General features: G+C 30.0%; 1 protein-coding gene across 1 annotated transcript; it reads right to left on the bottom strand.

Annotated features, from left to right (window-relative positions):
- Positions 1 to 199: 199 nt before the first annotated feature.
- Positions 200 to 15,323, bottom strand: LOC123302361 (battenin). Its single transcript, XM_044885266.1, has 8 exons — positions 15,127 to 15,323; positions 7,330 to 7,463; positions 6,856 to 7,014; positions 5,901 to 6,044; positions 4,811 to 5,036; positions 3,072 to 3,221; positions 1,965 to 2,105; positions 200 to 598 (listed from the first exon to the last, which is right to left on the bottom strand). The coding sequence occupies exons 1-8, from the start codon at positions 15,286 to 15,288 to the stop codon at positions 449 to 451; spliced, it is 1,266 nt and encodes a 421-aa protein (XP_044741201.1). The 5' UTR covers positions 15,289 to 15,323; the 3' UTR covers positions 200 to 448.
- Positions 15,324 to 19,054: the final 3,731 nt, after the last annotated feature.

Raw genomic sequence — 19,054 nt, 5'->3', positions numbered from 1 at the left:
CATACGCTTTTTAAAGCTAATTCATAATGATGATGACTACTTGGTAGTCGAAATACGTATTTATATAATACAAAAATTGGACTAGGAAATTGGGGCGAAAATCGAAAAATCCTACTTTTCTCATTTATTATCTTTGATAATACTTATATTATTCCTAAGAAAAAAAAATATTTTTCAAAATAATCGAAGAACCTACAAATTATTTTTCATAGGCTGGTGTCTGAAGAAACCTTAATTTTTTGAAATCTCCAGACCAATAATAGAGGGTTGGCAATCCTATATATTTCAGTTTTATCGTTGATAAGTCATCGCTGTATCCAGATTAAATAACTTAAATGACTATAAGAAGATTTTCAGTTCTTTACCGTCTAAATCTTCGCGAAAACCTCTAATTTAGTCGTTCGTTAAAAATCTACCTAAAATGTATCTAAATAATTTGGTCTAAACATCAAAATATGTCAGCCAATTGTCTGCTTGGCAATGGAAGACGACAAATTGCATTGTGAATTGGTATTGCTAAAAAGCCAGCTAACGTGATTCCAAATGAATCAGACATACTTACTGCACCCAAGGCAAATTCTCTTTCTTCATCAGGTACCTAGGACATAAAAAATAAATTCAGGATTTGTTTCAAAGAAGTTTCGAGTTGAATAAAGTAATTTTAAATATCAGTTAAGGATGTATATGCATGGTAGTGAGGGCACAAATTTAACAAGTATATATTTTCAATTTTGATGATAAATTATATTAAAACTTGACGATATCAGACGAAAAGTAAAAGTAAAATTTTTCGATATCTGGCGTAATTTTCAAAATATTGAAAATTGAAAATTTTGTTTAATTATTCAGCTGTCGATATTTCGATAACCAAGACACATATCGAAAAATTTTATTTTTCGTCTGCATGAAGTAATACTAAAATTCATCATCAAAGTAAGATTAAAAATAATTTCAACCCTAAATGTGCCCTGCTCTTACATCCCTTATATGGATGGAGACACTTGGTTTTCTTCTTTTTTATGTCATTGCTAATATGTTTACTTTCTTTTAAAAAGTTTTTTTTTTTTTATTCATTCCAAGTGAAAATTATCAAAAGCTTTCAAAATATAACGTTTTTTGAGATTCCTTCATTTTATATCGATTTTCAATGACTTTTTGAAATTTTAACCACATATTCTTTTAGTAAAAATCTGCCTTTTGACCCTTTAAATCAAAAATTTTTGTCATGCTCAAATATCCTTAAATAGAATAAATTGTACAAAAACTTTGTAAATTAAGTACGTTGCATTGTTGATTCTGTTCTGACTTTCGATCAAAATATTCAAAATCCATACGGAAATTTTCTCTTATGCATCACGCGGATAATATTCACTTTTAATAAACTTTACGTAGTAACTGCTTATATTCTAGGTTACCATTTAAAGTACTTTTTATATCTAGTATCCAGTCTGTCGCATTTAAGATGAAGGCATCGTAGTTATTTATAGGAATATTGGTTTGAAATTTTGCGCAGTCATACAGGATGATGGGTCACATTTTTTAAGATAATTAATCGAAATCTGAACTTAATATGTGTTTCTTTTATGTGTTTTGTTTGAGTGAATATGCATATACAGAATGTTCGATTTACATCTAGGCATATAATATCATGAGCATGACAGAGTACATGCGTTAAGCATTGCATCTAAGTAAGAGGTATTAGATATGTTATATGAAATTGCAAAAGCGACTAGTATCGTGGTTTATCTGTTGTAGTTCATCTATTCAACTAAGAAACTCCCACTCTCCAAGCGTCTTACAACTATCTCAACGCATATCGAAGCTTTAACAAATTTATATAATACCTATCACTTAGATGCATTGCTTAACGCATGTATTCTGTCATACTCGTGATATTTATATGCCTAGCAAACGAAAAGATGAAAATTTGATTGATTATACGTAAACTTAAAAAGGTAACTTACCTCGTGAGATATTTTGTAAAATGTATTGACATAAGCACCACCTCCCAATAAGCCCTCCCATATTGTAAATAATAGTACAATCCATATACTTGGGCTTATGTAAAACATAGTTTCAGCAGTAAATAGGATGCTGTTGATGCCCTAAAAAAGTAAAATGGTAATGATTTTAATTGTATTTATTATTAACTAGCCGTGAACTACCTTCGCTGGGAAACTTTAATTTTAAATACAAAAATTATTGTGTTATACATAACCTTCACTTCATATGTCCCTAACCCTAATTTTAGGTCTAAAAGTCCTAGCTGTACCCTGCCACGCTTCGCTGTGGTACATTATAGTTGCATAGAAATAGTTTAGAGGTATCTAAGAGATTTTATAAAATAAACCCCTGATAAAAGACAATGTCTGTCTGTTACGCAATCACGCCAAAACTAAAAATTTAGGATAATTTATTTGGATAATTTAAAACAAAAACAATCTCTTACAAATTTTCTCTAAAACTAATAGTTTCAAAGATATTAATTATTTAAAGTTCGAAAAAATGCGAAAATGGCCACTTTCAATCCTGAAAAACAATATGAACAACCAAAAATTTTAATGCTGCCAAAATTCTTAAAAATTCTTCAAACATCCCTGAATCAAATTCCAAAGCATTTTAGGCTTTTATTTTATTGTAAGCTCTTCTTTTTTAATAAATAATAAAGTGTTTGCATACATATACTTGGTGTGAGTGGAAGCGAGCATATGTATCCAATATATGCAAGCACTTAATTGTTTATTAAAATAGAAGAGCTTACAATAAAATAATAGCCCAAAAATCTATGGAATTTGATTCAGGGATGTTTGAAGAATATTTAAGAAGTTTGGAAACATTCAAATTTTTAATTTATCATATTGTTTTTCAAGATTGAAAGTGGCCATTTTCGATTTTTTCGAACTTTAAATAATTAATATCTCTGAAACTATTAGTTGTAGAGAAAATTTGTTAGAGACCTTTTTGGTCCTATATGGCTGCAGTTATGTGGTCAAAAAGCGATGTCAGCCAGACTTAGAATAATTAATAATAAGACAAAAAATAATTAAAACATTTTTTTTAGGAGAACTTACTTGTAAAATCGCCAATATCCAAATATTTTTAACTAAGCAAATATTAACGGAAGATCGGGAAATGAAAACTCCAATTTGGTAGGTCACATTTAACCATCGGTATTGTTGTTTACGGTTCAACCAAATATTTTCAAAATCAACAAGTTCAAACTGTAAAATATAAAAATTTTATATGAATTTTGTAGGATTTTTAAAAATTTAGATTATTATTTTTCATGGTTAAACTAAACTATTTAAAAGACTTTAATTAAGAAATTTTGCTAATACAAATGCTAGGGTTTTGTTTTTTACTTGAAATAACATCACAGAGTTTGAACGATTCAGAATTGAATTTCAGGAATTCGATAAATTCAAGTAGGGACAACCAACGGAAATTTTATCAAATTTATGGTTAGAACGAATTTTCTGGAAAACATGTAAAGTTACACAAAAATAGCTACCCCGCCTCTGAAAAATTGCACCCTCTTCCTCTTTTTGGGCCTTAATCTCTTCGCCTAGACTTCTTCAATCATCATATTTTAGCAAAACCTTTAATTTTTTATGCGGAAATTGGCTCCCGAAAAAGTGTATCTTTTGGGACTGGGTTTTTCGCGGTAAAAAGAAAAACTCATAGAGCTCTGAAACTTGCACACGTTGCTAATAAATACTTACTTTACATTTAAAAAAATATGTGCAACTGTTATCTTTCGTGAATTAAATTTAGAGTTTGTGCATACTAAAAAATGTTCTATTTTCAAGACCCGATTTCGGCATCAAAAATTAAAAAATTTTATTTTTTTCTTAAATATCATGATTGAAGAAGTCTAGGCGAAGACAATAAGTCACGAAAAAACGCTCTTACAAAATCCCTCGACCAAGAGGAATATTTTTTCGAATGGTGTTTTTCTTTAAAGAAATGCGACATTTCGAAGCAAGTAGTAGTTGTTTAGTTAATTAAACCTGGCAAAGCTGTATCATATACATGTTTGGCTTATCTGCCAAAAAGTATATTATTTATATTGTTGTTTTATGAGTAAAAGCTATCAAGTTTTTCAAAAAGGAATTAACTGCGATATAAAGTTGTATTTATAAAACGCAAATCAAAAAACAATTTCAATGAATTTCTCGTATAATCTGTACATTCCATTCGCTCAACTAAATTAAAAATTATCTACAAATTAATTCAAATAATAGCGCGCTTTGCGTAATGCGCATAATGAATAACTCGTATAAACAACGTTTCTGTTTATAAAATTTAATTCTGGATTAGACAAAATATTCATCAAAAAGTAATCTTTGTTTATTGTTTTTCGTAAACTAAACGATCAATTACATTCTATTTTGGCTCAAATATCCCTAATTGGTTTATTTACATATTTCTAGATTTTGGTGCAAAGCTATTTTCTACAATAAAAACTTGAACTGCAAATGTTCAAAAATATCTTCAAAATAGTATGAATTCCCATCCTTTGCATGTTAAATATTTAATATCGACTACTTTGAAAATTTATACAGCTAACATAAACGACCTATGTTCTTGAAAATTTTTTTACAGGTCAAAAACTACCTATTTACCTTTCTATTTGAGTTTTCGTGCAAAAATATTATTAGACCCATGTTGTTAAAAATACCGTAATCCTAAGGAAGCAAAATATTATTGAAATTGTATGACTGATATTGTTTACATAAAATGAAAACATGTGTGACATCCAAACTGGTTTTGATAAGTTGTAATAAATTAAAAAAAAAAAAAAAATTACCAAGCCTTGATTGATGAAATATTCAAAGAAGTAAACAAGCCCTAAAGGAAACATATATACAAATAATGGTGGAATTTTTGCTGCTTTTTCTCGTATGTTATGAAGTATAGTTTTAAGTTTCTCATTACACTGGACTGCTTGTTTTTCGTTGGTTTCTTGATGCTGAATTGGCACTGGTTCCTTTTTAATAACTTTTTTATTTGGTTTTGATAAAATCACCCAATAACTAAAACAAAATAAATTTGGATTTTTAATTATCCATGGTATACCTATTAACCGAAGGACCTTCTATAAATAGATTGCGCCCATGGGCTACAAAAAATTTGCCTTTTTTGCTATCGGAATATTTATCCTTCTGAGAAAAATGTTATTTAAAGTTAATTGAATTACGCTTTCAGGCGTACGCACAGGAAGGGTTTTGGCGGTTAAAACCTCTCCCATTGAGAATCTCTCCACATAAATTGTAATTAGCAATATAGTAATGTATCCATGCATATTTTGAGCTGGGTACATTCTTTGATTTTGTCTTTGAATCGAGTACTTCAAACAGAAAACCTGAATCTTGGCAAGGTAATTGAATTGGTTGATGCTGTGAAACAGATTTTGATTGAAAAAAGAGCTGAAACGCTGGAGAAGACTTTTTTGACACCTTTACATCGACAATATCTGTAAAACGGCTAAACCGGTTAAGCTTCGCTCAATATTCTCTGCGTCCTAAATAAAAATAACAAGTGCCAAGCATTAACAATTTTAGACCTAAAAAGACTGTTGCGCTGGGACCAGAACCCACCTTACCTAGAACTATAGCAACAGTAACCCTTACTAATTTTATCACAGTGGAGTCTGTCATATCGTATATTTTATTGGAATGTTCAGTGTTTGTTTCATACTAAAAAAAAATCCTGCAAAAGCTTGGCTATCTTAAACTTTCAACACCGTAACTAACAATATATATTTTGTGCTTTCAAAATAATAGATTACATTTTATACAAAATTAAGAGGCCTATTTGAAAAAATTTTTTCATGTCACCTTTTAAAATTTTTTTCTTCAAACAGCAATAGGGATTTAGTTAAAATTTGAAGTACTTACGAAACACTCATCAACATTGGTATGGATAACATCAGTAACAAAGTTGTTCGAGCATCAAGGCCAATTTGGGTAAGTAATGCGTAAGAAATTGATCCAAATACTCCAGCTCCTCCAGTTCCTGAAGACCATGTTGATATTACATTTCTAGAGACAATAAATTAATGTGTTATTCTTCTTGAAAAAAATTTCTCCAAATTTTTATATTTTTTCTACCGTTAACGATTGATAAAATGGGTCCTGCGGACCCAATACCCAATTGATCTATGTTATTTATTTACGAACTTTGACTCACTTTTTACGTCCTGAGCACGCTATAAAAATTTCAACTTGATATCCTTTTTTGTTTTTGAGTTATTGTGTTCTCGGACGAACAGACATTCATCAATATTTTTAAGCGTTACAAACTTGGGACTAAACTTAGTATACCTTGATATATTTCATATGCATGGAATAAAAAAGTTCCTTATAAAAAAAATTTTGTTTGAAACATTTCTTCCTAAGCATCACTGATTACCCGTGAGCGTGCAAATTTTATAGTATGTATTACATGGGAATGTCAGCTATTTGCGTGTGACCTGTATGTATATGTGACTCTTTAAGAGTGACTATCTTTCTTTACTTACATGTAAAAAAACAAACGATTGCGTAATCAACATTGTCTATATATGTTATTTATACAATTAGCTCAGTCAATTGTTTATTTTTTTATTTTAAGGTTCTACGTTTTCTAAGGTTCTATTTAAGGTTCAATTATAAAGTTTCTACGTCACTAGACGTAATATTATGTTTCGTTTTGCAACAAATGATAGCATTTAGCAGTACTTCGGAAGTTACAAACTGGAGCAGTACTATTGGAAGAGAAAATGCTGTTAAATTTTTGTAAAATATAGGTAAAAGTAGATTTCGTTATGAATGCGGCTGTAAAAAAGCTTATAAAGAGTGAAATATATCTTACCGATTATAATAGGAACTATAAGCCAGGAAACTAGATTCACCAAGTCCACATGCAAAGGATGTTATAATTACACCCAATATTGATATAAATTCAGTTTCTGCAAATGCCACAATTATGTATCCAGCAGCAGATAGTATTATACATGCAATTACTCGACCACTATACATAAAATCAATAAAAAAAAACTCATTTTTCGCAACAATTAAAAAAGGATCCCGCACTAATTTTACGGAAATTGGATTTCGGTAAAATTTGCTCATATTTCCGGATTTTGTATATTTGGAATCCTGATCAAAAATCTCAATGGGTACGATGGATGATATCGTCCATAAATGAGTTTGGATCATCGGAACCCATTGATATTTTTGATTAAGATGGAAAACTTATGAAATCCGGTAACTTGAAAAAAAAAAACTACCAGCGAATTTGCAAAATTAGCACGTGGTCCTTAGCAATTCTTGTACTTTTTCTTACGTTGTGTGTTGTGGTAGAAACGGACTTATAACTTTAATAATAAGACTGGGTATTACATCGGCTAATAGAATTGCTCCTGTGGATATTTCATTACATTCTCTTTCATTTGAAAAAACTTGAACAGGTGTGTCTTCCTATAAAAAAATTGTTAAATGTTAACACTTTCATAAATAAAAAGAAATTAATTATTAATAAGAAAATAAGATAAAGAAAAAGTAGTAATAGATCCAAAGAAGCAGATAATAGGTATGATAGCTAAATGTTTATTTTCAGAATTCGTAGCGTCCAGATAACAATATTAAGTTAAATTGGTTTTTTTTCTGTTTAATTATGCATAGAAAATAAATTTAATTCACACACTTATTTAACAAATTTCTAAAGTAAAATTTTTGGGGCGTGGCTTAACAAATGGCTTTTTGGTTATAAACGGTAAAAGTCCTTATCAGCCAACTTCGAATAAATAAAAAGCGCAAATTGTTAAGATAAATTATTGACACTCACTGCAAGCTTTATGAACAGAATTCTGCATGTAATTACCAACGTTATAATTTTTAACGCAAAAAAATTCATTCTGTATATATAAATGTATGTTCATTAGGGTTTCTCTTCGAGAAACCTCGAGAAATTTGTCTTCAAACGAGACGGGAAAAAAATTGCAATGCTTCAAGAATTCGAGAACTAAATTCCGTGCACAAGGTAGCTCAAAAACACAAAACCCTATAACATACAACAATGAAAATTAAATGATTTTTTAACCCTGCAATTAAACGATATTGATTAAATATATCAATATGGTATTATCGTTAGTAAATAATTAAAAATAATTTATGAAATTTGAATAAAGTTAAAATTTATGTAAAAATATACTTAAATATTCTGATTTCGAGTCATAAAAGCACATTTTTCTTAAAAAAAAATATTAAAATTAAAAATCGTTATTTCTAAATTGTATATCACGTGACCTAAAACGCGGACAAACCCTGCTGTGATGTCATATCGGTATGAGCCATAGACCTTCAGTTAGTTGAGTGTAGCCTACTGGGTATAATATAATCATAGATAATAAGTATTTATATTTATTATAATCAGATCTCTTTGAATAAATCTATCAAAATTATTTGTGAAAAATTGTGTTATTTCATATAATGATACCGATATTACGTCATCAAATTGGATGCCCGCGTTTTTGACAGTATGAAAAAGGTTTAAAATTTAATTTTAAGTTTTTGGAAACAAAGCGTGTGTATTTTTCCGAAATAAATTTTTGGTGGCTTTTTATTAGCAAAATCAACATTTTCAGGTACTTTTTCAAAAATAGTGGAATACCCTATTCTGACTCCAGAGAAGTTTCCTTCGCAAACCAAGATAATGAAGAAAACATGAAACTTGACAATGAAGTATTTGAACTTCAATTAAAAAAGCCACTGAGACAGCTGAAAATAATAAAAACCCAATCACACCCACATTACTAAAAATTTAATAAAAAATAATATCAATTATTTGACTGGTTAACGAACGCCTACTCTAGAAAACATATACAAAGCTGCAATAACAATTAAGCCAGCATCAACGGAGAATGAGCATGTTTCCTCGTTATCGGGAAACATTGTCAATAAAATAAGAAACCGTCTATCAGATGATGCTGTTAATGCTCTTATATTTCTGAAAGCCTAGTCAAAGAGAAAATCTTTTAATTAATATTTGATTTTTTTGTTGATTATTGAATAAGTTGATTCTTGAATTATGATTTGTTTAATCAAAATACTGTGATTTTTTCCAAATAGTTATCTGAATATGTACTAATAAATTTGTTGATTTAATTTTACCAACTATTTTTTATTTAATTTTTAATTATGGTACTTTGTTTGATGGAAAGGGTGTTATGTGATTTAATAAAAGACATAATAATATCTGAGCGAGTAAAGATTGTTTAATTTATTGTTTATTTTTGATTTGTTAATGAATAAGGGCAATTTATGGTAGCTAAAAATGTACCATTTGATTTAATTGATCTCAGCAATCAGTCTATCTTTGTAATAAGGCAATAATTTGAAAAAAACATCGTGTTTTATTAAAAATTTCTCGAGAAACTTTTTCAAGAAACTCTAGATATCGGACTCGAGAATTCTCGTGGCTCGGGAAATAAAAAAGATCCGCCCTGCTTTTGCGGATTAACGTTGCCATACTTCCAATAAGGGTTATTACGATTTAACAAAAAGTTAGGAAATTCAATAATTTTTTGTATTTTCAAAATCTTAATAATTTTCTTATTGTTGAAATAGTTTTTCACGACCTACGGCCTTTAGATATACTGTAAAAATTAAATAATAGTCATTACCAAATGGCAAACCTATTAAAAGCCGTGGTAAAAGTGCCTTCTCTCACCATCTATATATATAAAAAGAGAGTGTTTGTTTGTATGTCCCCGATTTTCCCTAAAACTAACCATTGACCTTCGGTAGGGGATTATGTCATTGGGTAGTCCTTAGGCTCCCATTGTGAATGAGGGAGTTTGGTGGGGGTGCATTGTGAATAAGGGAGTTTGGTGGGGGTGGAATTAAAACTGATCTAGAAATTCATAGAAAATAGATTAAAAAATAGTTCTAATAATTTTCAATAGATGGCGCCACTGTCAATAGTACAATTTTCACTAGATGGCGCTACTGGCGCAAATGTCTTTCGATTTTTCTCGAAAATTCTGGAATGTTCCATGGATTTCTATCGAATTTTCTAGAATTTTCTCGAACATTCTGGAATGTTCTATGGATTTCTATCGAATTTTCTAGAACTTTCTCGAATATTCTCGAATGTTGTATGGATTTTAATTGAATTTTATCAAACTTTCTCGAACAATCTGGAATGTTCCATGGGTTTCTGTCGAATTTTCTAGAATTTTCTCGAACATTCTGGAATGTTCTATGGATTTCTATCGAATTTTCTAGAATTTTCTCGAATATTCTGGAATGTTCTATGGATTTCTATCGAATTTTCTAGAACTTTCTCGAATATTCTGGAATGTTCCATGGGTTTCTATCGATCTTTCCCTTACTTTTCCGTACGCACAGAGAGTGTAGACATAATATTGGGATCGGCCAAAAAAATCTTACTGTTCCGTACACACAGAGAGAATTAAAAAAAAAGTCTTTCATTTAACAATTTTGATATTTAAATGTGCAAAAACAACCCAGCGAAGCGGGTTTAACAGCTAGTTTCTTTATAAAAAAGTACATCGGACATTTAAAAAAGAAACAACCCCAGGTGTAGCTTTATTTGAAAATTAAATCCGGTGTATTTCAAATGTCTACCACCTTTTTGAGTTAACTTTAGAAATACGTCAAATCAGCATGTATTTTCAATTTTTCATTGACTATACCATGAAGGTTATAGAACATGCTTCATGGACTATACTAGATGTTTCATACTTATAGGTTATAAACGAGTTGCTTATTCGTGTCTGAGTATTCATCGTATAAAATCGCCGTCAGCGCTTCCAGTCGACAATTTTGGCGTTAAAGGGTGTTGTTATGACTAATATGCAATTTTTTACACGTAAATGTAAATGTCAAAATAAAATTATTGGAAAATAACAATTAATTAACTTGTTGCATTAAAAATTGTGAAAATAAGAGACCAAACTGCACAAATATTATTTTTGAAAAGTAAATGATCATAAGTACTTTTTAAATTTGTTAGACAATATTCGATTTTCAATGTAAGCCATAAAAGCAATCCATACAATTATATTATTAAAGTAGTGTATTATGAAAACGCCACCTATAAAACCCATGCACGGTGCGAATATGTAAGAGTTAGATGAAGTAGCAAAAATATATAGCACTTGTGTTCGATGTGTGTCGACAAACTAGCGTCAACTTAACGCCAAATTGTATAGTGCAAACTTTGAAGTCAAATTAAAAAATCGAATTTTTTATATTGCCTACTTGGGCTTTATTTCAATATTCAAATCTTGGAAGCTACAGAAAGCCAACAAAGTAGTCGTAAACTCAGCATTTCCAAACGTTTAATTGGAATCATGCCATTTTTTTCGACTTACTGAGGATTACGACTTAAGTGGAACCTTGATAACGCAAGCCTTCTTAAATTGTAATCCTCAGTAAGTCGCTGAGCCCCTAAATACGCGGTATCTCGAATTATTTAGACTTTGTAACTAAAACAAAATGTTATTTCCCTGTGAGGTATTAATAGTACGTATTTATCCTTTATAACTCGAGTTTTAAAAAGGCGACTCTTTATGCTGAATAAATATAATTGCGTCATTCTAAGTTGAAATTTTAGTAATTAAATCCTCGGCATCTCGACCTACTTGTGTGTGTGGGTGTAAATTTTTTTATTTCCGTTGGTGTTCAAGTTATCGAGGTTCCACTGTAATACATATACAGGATGTTTTTTTTTTAAGAATGCTTCAAACGAAAAATTCGTTAATTCTTCGATTAAATTTATTCGAGTTTCAAGCATGCCACCTTAAAAAAGCAACCTGTATATTAATAGGTAAAAATTATTTTATTAAAATTTCTCTTCATTTACAATTATTTTTTTAAATTTAAAAATAATTTAATTACCGGTTTAAATACGCTGTTCAGATGTAGCGCATGTTACATTTTTTCGGAGGATATAATATGCATCTAAACTTCTAAAAAGTTGACTTATGAATTGTCAACTAGTACAGAATTTTCTTCGACTTTATGCTTTTACTATTTTATATTAAAATAATGTTTATATCCTCCTCACACGTTTATAATAAAATAAATGGAGAACAGGTCTTTTTTTTGCAGTCACGCATGTTGATAACTTTTTGCTAAGGAAAGTGGCACTGTGAGTAATCTGAACGACACAAACATTTTGAACAAACAGAACGCCAACGTGAAACATGAAAACATTTAAATAACAGGAAACCTTACTACCAGTTTCTCTAGTAAAATACCCTGTAAAATACACAAAAAATTCTTGATGGTGTTTAGTTTGTATACGTTTGCGAATTGTCGTATTATGGTGCTGTCATCAAGGAATAAGGTGCCCTATTATTATGCTGTGTATGATTTTATTGAAGTAAAACTTCTTTAGACAGGCTTGACTTCGGGAATACACTGGAGAATGTATGATCAGAATTTTACGAAAATGTGTGCTTAAGCTTATTGCGAAAAGTGTGATCAAGTTGAGAGGGAGATATAAGTTTGTGAAGATAGGAAGAGAAAGAGAGTTACATTTCAACAACATAACAACATACATCAATGTCATTTTATAAGTATATAAAATATTATACGTTTACACAGAGAGCCAGTTGACAAGTGGTACAACACTGGACTTTGATGCCGAACGCTAGCGTTAAAAATTAGAACATGCATATTAAAAAATATCATGCATATTATACACCAAAAGATGGAGCTAGAGAAGATTTACTTCCGTCGTGTGCAGTGGTTTAAAGTACACTCGTTTTTTTATTGTTATGGATATATTCCTATATTAGTTTAAGTAGCATGCAGTAATGGCTGTTATTTAGTAGTACGAAATTCCAGTTGGCTTCTAGTGGCCACTAAATTGAAGCCTTTTTGAGCGGCCAGTAAGAGGGCTATGTGAACTACTGGAAGCCATTATTGGACGTTTCTGCAGATACTCGCTGCTAGTAGAGTGCCAGTTAAATTTAAAATATTAAATTTCAGTAAATTTTAAACTCTGTAAGCGGTATTGTTTTAAATATACCTTTTAATAATTTAATTCGAATACTTTTAGCAGTAAACGCAAAAAAGGAAAGTGTATACTTGCCTTAAAAAGTGGCTATTGATAGAAACTAAAACTTTTTAATGGAAAAAATCTCCTTTTCTAGCCATTCCTCCATTATTGTCTCTATGTATAGGCGCCTGAATATAGACGCTAATAATTCCGATTCAGTTCACGCTTCAATAATGAAGCGGAATCAAGCAGTAACAATTGCAGCGCTTGATTAGCTCGAAATATATTGTGTGACGGTCAAGCTGCCAGAAGTTATTCAGTTATTAGTATACGCTCGATTTTCATTACATTATGTTGAAAAAATGGCCCCGGTTTCGTGTTCAGTGACCCAAAAAAAATCCAAAAATTCTATAAAAACCCATTTTCAGGGCAAAAAAAGGTGTTTTTGAGAAACTACAAATTTTTAAAAAAAATTTTTTTGAGACCGCATATAGAAGAATGGTTTTTTAAGGGTAGTATATTACGGGTGTGCTTCTTCCTTATTTTTATTTTGGATGAATGGTCCTGAGGGTATAACGAATATGTTACAAAGAAAATTTAGAAAAAAAACTGCAAAAAAATATAAAAAATAAATTTTAATCTAACAACATTTTATTATGTCATTGTTGGCATGCTTGATTCGGTAGCGACAAGATATAACAAGCCATACTGTCGTGAAACGCTCGTTTTTCTATTCCTCGTCTATTTTTAGTATATTTTATTTCTATGTTTATGGATAAAAATTTGGACATATTTTTACGGTCTATTTCAGAATAATTGAGGCCTTGCATACCATAGAATATATGATTATCATATAATAATAGATCTCATTACTTAAAGTAAGAAAATTTCTTTCGAGCAGTTAACAATATTGATTTGTTTTCATAAAATATATAATTTTTAAATGCAAATGTTTATTTTTCTTGTTCATATAAACTTTTCTTATAATAGGTTGGCTGATAAGTCCCCGGTCTGACACATAGATGGCGTCGCTAGTATTAAATGCATATTATTTTTATTTAGTACCAACCTTCAAATGATTCGTGTCAAAATTTGACGTCTGTAAGTCAATTAGTTTGTGAGATAGAGCGTCTTTTGTGAAGCAACTTTTGTTATTGTGAAAAAAATGGAAAAAATGGAATTTCGTGTTTTGATAAAATACTGTTTTCTGAAGGGAAAAAATACAGTGGAAGCAAAAACTTGGCTTGATAATGAGTTTCCGGACTCTGTATTTTTTCCCTTCAGAAAACAGTATTTTATCAAAACACGAAATTCCATTTTTTCCATTTTTTTCACAATAACAAAAGTTGCTTCACAAAAGACGCTCTATCTCACAAACTAATTGACTTACAGACGTCAAATTTTGACACGAATCATTTGAAGGTTGGTACTATATAAAAATAATATGCATTTAATACTAGCGACGCCATCTATGTGTCAGACCGGGGACTTATCAGCCAACCTGTGTCATTTGTGGATTTATTTATATCATAGCATATTTATTTTAAACCCCTTTGTCCTGTTTCTTTTATGCTACTTTCCTTTGCTATTGCTATTGCCCTTAAAATGGGCAATCACGTAATATCATTCTCAACACTATCTCGTAAAAGTAAATGTTAAATGTCTCAACTCTTTTCTGCAAAATTTTTAATATATTAATAACTGCTGTATTTTTTTTAATTGACATTTCAAATATGCAAGTTTTCGGTTCGCATCTTGTATTTATTAATTTGGAACAAGAGTGACCTGGGTAAGGTTCAGATTCAGAATTCATAAATTTATATGTAAAATAAAGTTAGCTTAATAAGAGATAAGTGTACACAAATGCAAAAATATCCCTAAAAATATTTATAAACACTTTGAAATTATATTTACATATGATTATTTTACTAAACAGTTAACAGAAAGTATTACTTATTAATAAGCTAATGAGATTTTGTTTTTCTTATAATAAATCTTTTACAACGATTAAAGTAATTATTAAATAATTATTTACTTAATGGAATATCATGTATATATATTTGATGATTAATGAAATTATTAAATACAGTAAAGTAATTAAATACTTACTTCAGATTCTAGAATATCATGCGCTGCACTTAACATAACTACATATCCAAAATTATTACATAAACCTAATATCCAAAACGCTATTAAATCTCGATACCTGAGTGGAGGGTTGTCGGTTGTTGTTTCGGGAGGTGATGCTCCCAATTCTTCTTCTGAATCCATTTTATTAGAATATATTCTTAATGAATTCTTAAAAAATTATCTGAAACAAGGAAAAATACTTACTTAATAATTGTTTTCAATCAATCAATCAATCAATGTATACTAAGTCTAGTCCCAAGTTTGTAACGTCTAAAAATATTCATGCTACGAAAGAAATTTAGGTATAGGTGTTCATAAAATTACCTAATTAGTCCATTTGCGGTTGTTTGTCCGTCTATCCGTCTTCCCGTCTGTCTTTGGACACGATAACTCAAAAACGAAATGAGATATCAAGCTGAAATTTTTAAAGCATGCTCAGGACGTAAAAATTGAGGCTAAGTTCGTAAATGAGCAACATAGGTCAATTGGGTCTTGGGTCCGTAGGACCTATCTTGTAAGCCGTTAGAAATAGAACCAAAATTCAAATGTAAAAAATATTTCTTATTAAAAAGAGCTAATTAACTTTTGTTTCAAACATTTTTCGTAAACATGACTGTTTACCAGTGAGGTCGAAAATTAGGACAAAACTTTGAAGTCTATTTCTTCCAAAACTATAGATGACAGGGAGTTGAATTTGCAGGTAGCTCCAACTAGTGGTTTTGTGAAACATTCTCACAGAACGAAACAAAATATCAGAAAATACTTTAGAAAATTTTCGAAAACCAAATAAATTGCGACCGAAAGGCCGTTATAATTGTGTTGGTTTTTTAAACTCTTCCGATTTATAAAGAAATATTGCACCGATTTTCAATACTTTCTGTACAAAGTATTTCAACAATTAACTCAGTCAATTGTTTGTTTTTGCTTGTTAAGCTATTTTTATATTTACAAATTTTATGAAAAGAAGCTATCCTTTAGGTTAGAAGTAGAGAGAGAAAGGCTAAAATCTGGCAAATAAGTTTTTCTATACCAATCTCTAATTAACACAACCTGTGCTATGCCTGGTTAGTTTCTAACAGCTTCTTTATTGTCGAACGTAGTTTCCCATTTTGGTTAAGAAAAATGATAAATACCTCTGTCTGGCTTGACACGAACTTTATGCCAGAAGATAAAAAAGTGTATGATCCCTTTTGAGGAAGTTACACACCAGCCTCCGCTCGGACATACCCAGGGTAATTTTCGACATACACATTTTTTTTTTTTTTTTTTTGAATTGACGTGTAGTTTTCGACACACACATTTTTTTGATTGTATTGACATGTAATTTAAGGTTTTAGGTGTTTCCCACTTGAGAATCACAGCATTTTTCGGAATATACTGTAATTTAAAAAGGGCAAACAATTGAATTCTTAATCTGGTAGGTAGTACCAACAGAAAAGTAGAAGTCATTATTTTTTTTAGGGGGGGGGAAGACTTTCATATTGGTGTCTCGTGGACAAAATGCAAAAAAAAAAAATTAAATCTTGCTTTGAATTCTCGAAAATGAATATGTATTAGAATTTATGAAAATTTAACTATCATTGAATACAATCGAATAGAAATGAATCGGACTTTCCGGTTGACTCCGATTGGTTACGAATACATTTGAAAAACTTGAATCTGGGATAAATAGGTAAACCAATGAGCTTTTGACTCTATAACAAAAATTATTCTGCTTTAAAAATTTATTATGCAGTGCCAGGGTTTGTTTTGTGGACCCATAGACATGAGGTGGTGAAATCTAGAGTGAAGCCTACTAAGGACATAATTTTACACATTTGACGCTTACAGATTAACAATTAAAGCCTAGAAGCACATGTATTAAGGTATTTCTAATGACATTTTAGGGTGTTTCCTGAAAGCCATTTTGCTGTCTAATCTTGTGAGGTGCTTTAGTGAGGTAAGACTTGGTTAGGTTCTTGGACAAGCTTCGGCAAAAACGAGTAAAAATTTAAGATTATCCAAATTTTTATTAATCATTCGCCCACTGTAATATACTAACCATTGGATTACGAAATCGTGCTCATATCTTGGTCAATGCAAATAAATCAAGTTCATCGTAATCTACAATTTCAATTTCATGAAGATATCTTGAATAGATACTGAGAAACAAATATTTACGTTCAGGGTTGTCACCCCCTATTATTCCCTTACTATATGGGTTAGGGGTGTGTAATTTAGACGAAAACCAATACAAACAAGATAAGCACCCTTCATCAGACGCGAATGCAGTTTTCATATGCTTAACTGGCTTCTTTTTTTTTTTGATGGTAATTCACAATGTTATAACTTGACGATATAATACTTTAATTATTCATGTTTCAATATTTCGAAAACCAAGACAGATATCGAAAAACTTTATTCTTAATTTTCGTCTATATTCATGAAGTTATAACAAAATTAGTTATATCATCAAAGTTGAAAATAAGATAAAAGTAATTTCAACCATAATAATACCCTGCTCGTACATCCCTTATATGGATGGAGACACTTGGTTTTTTCATTTCTATGTCATTGCTAATATGTTTACTTTCTATTAAAAGGTTTTTTTTTTTCTAATTGGTTCAGAGTGAAAATTATCAAAAACTTTCAAAATACATATGTCGCCTTTGTGAGATTTATCTCCATAAGAGCAATCTATTTTCTATCGATTTTCAATGATTTTTTTCTTAAATATTTGCATATATACCTAAGCTGAAATTTTAACCACATATTCTCTGAGTAAAAGTCTATCGATAAAAAAATTTTGAGCTTTAAAATCAAACATTGTTGTCATGCTCATATATCCTAAACGAATTTCAATAAGCATAATATTATTTTTATACAAAAGGGTTCATTCTTAACACTTTTGTGTAATAAGGGCATGTTCATTAAAATTAATCTTATTACGATTATTGAAAAATTAAAATTTGTTTCGATATGCGACATTAATTGTCAAAAATTTAAATATAATTTATTAGTTTAAAAACACAAACCTATTTTTTTCCTCAATAGATGGCAGAAATACTTTATTAATCTATAACTTTGAAAATTAAATCTTTAAAAAAAAGGTTAATATGAAAGTCAATTACCTTATAATAAATAATTTATATTTTAATTGTATTTTCTTTTTTAATAAATCAATATAAAAATGTGTATTCTTATGAAAATACAAACAGTCACTAAACATGTAACAAAAGTATATATTATAAAATATAATTTTTTATGGAAAATACAATCACAAATTAAATATTTGCATCACAGATAATATACAATCCACGTTCTAATTTCACATTTTTTGAAAGTCTATAATAATTTTATTAATCTTTGAATTTTCAACAATGAACATCAAAACATTGATATCGTTAAATATTACAAGCATCCAGTTGAAGTAAACACTAAATAATCGTAACTTTGCGTGTGAACTACATATTGGAGTATATTCCAGAATGTTCGATTGTATATTACGCGATCCATACAAACGTAAACTCTCTCCATATGGCCATATAGCAGCCTTTCGCGTCCTTGTAGCATAAGCATACTTCTTATGAACTGTTCAGAATGTTCTACTATGTTCCATAAATGTGTAACGGTTATGCGAATAGAAAAATTAAGGGCATAGTGTTAGGCAATTAATAATACATGTATGTAGTATTGTGTACTGTAAATGTGCATGTAGCTTGTTGTAGTGTAGGAGCTCGCAACGTTTTCGAGAGAGAATTTTATTATTGCTGATTTTATGATATGTTGTTCCCCTTGCTCTTTCTGTACAGCCTAAATGTACAGGTCATAGTACTAAATTTTAAAAGAATTCTATTATGTCTGTAATTTTAATATTATATTATTTAAGTATACAAAAACCTAAAATTAATTTGCCAGACGGTAATTC

Source organism: Chrysoperla carnea, chromosome X (assembly GCF_905475395.1).
Source record: "Chrysoperla carnea chromosome X, inChrCarn1.1, whole genome shotgun sequence".
Lineage (NCBI taxonomy): Eukaryota > Metazoa > Arthropoda > Insecta > Neuroptera > Chrysopidae > Chrysoperla > Chrysoperla carnea.
This window is presented reverse-complemented; position numbering and strand designations above follow the sequence as displayed.

What these genes read in the sequence shown, in the direction of transcription:
- LOC123302361 (XM_044885266.1), bottom strand. Translation starts at nt 15,288, where the DNA reads ATGGATTCAGAAGAAGAATTGGGAGCATCACCTCCCGAAACAACAACC. An exon ending in TATAGTTCCTATTATAATCG is followed by an intron (nt 6,045 to 6,855) that starts GTAAGATATATT and finishes TATTGTCTCTAG; the next exon opens with AAATGTAATATCAACATGGT. An exon ending in TTTACAAAATATCTCACGAG is followed by an intron (nt 599 to 1,964) that starts GTAAGTTACCTT and finishes TTTATGTCCTAG; the next exon opens with GTACCTGATGAAGAAAGAGA.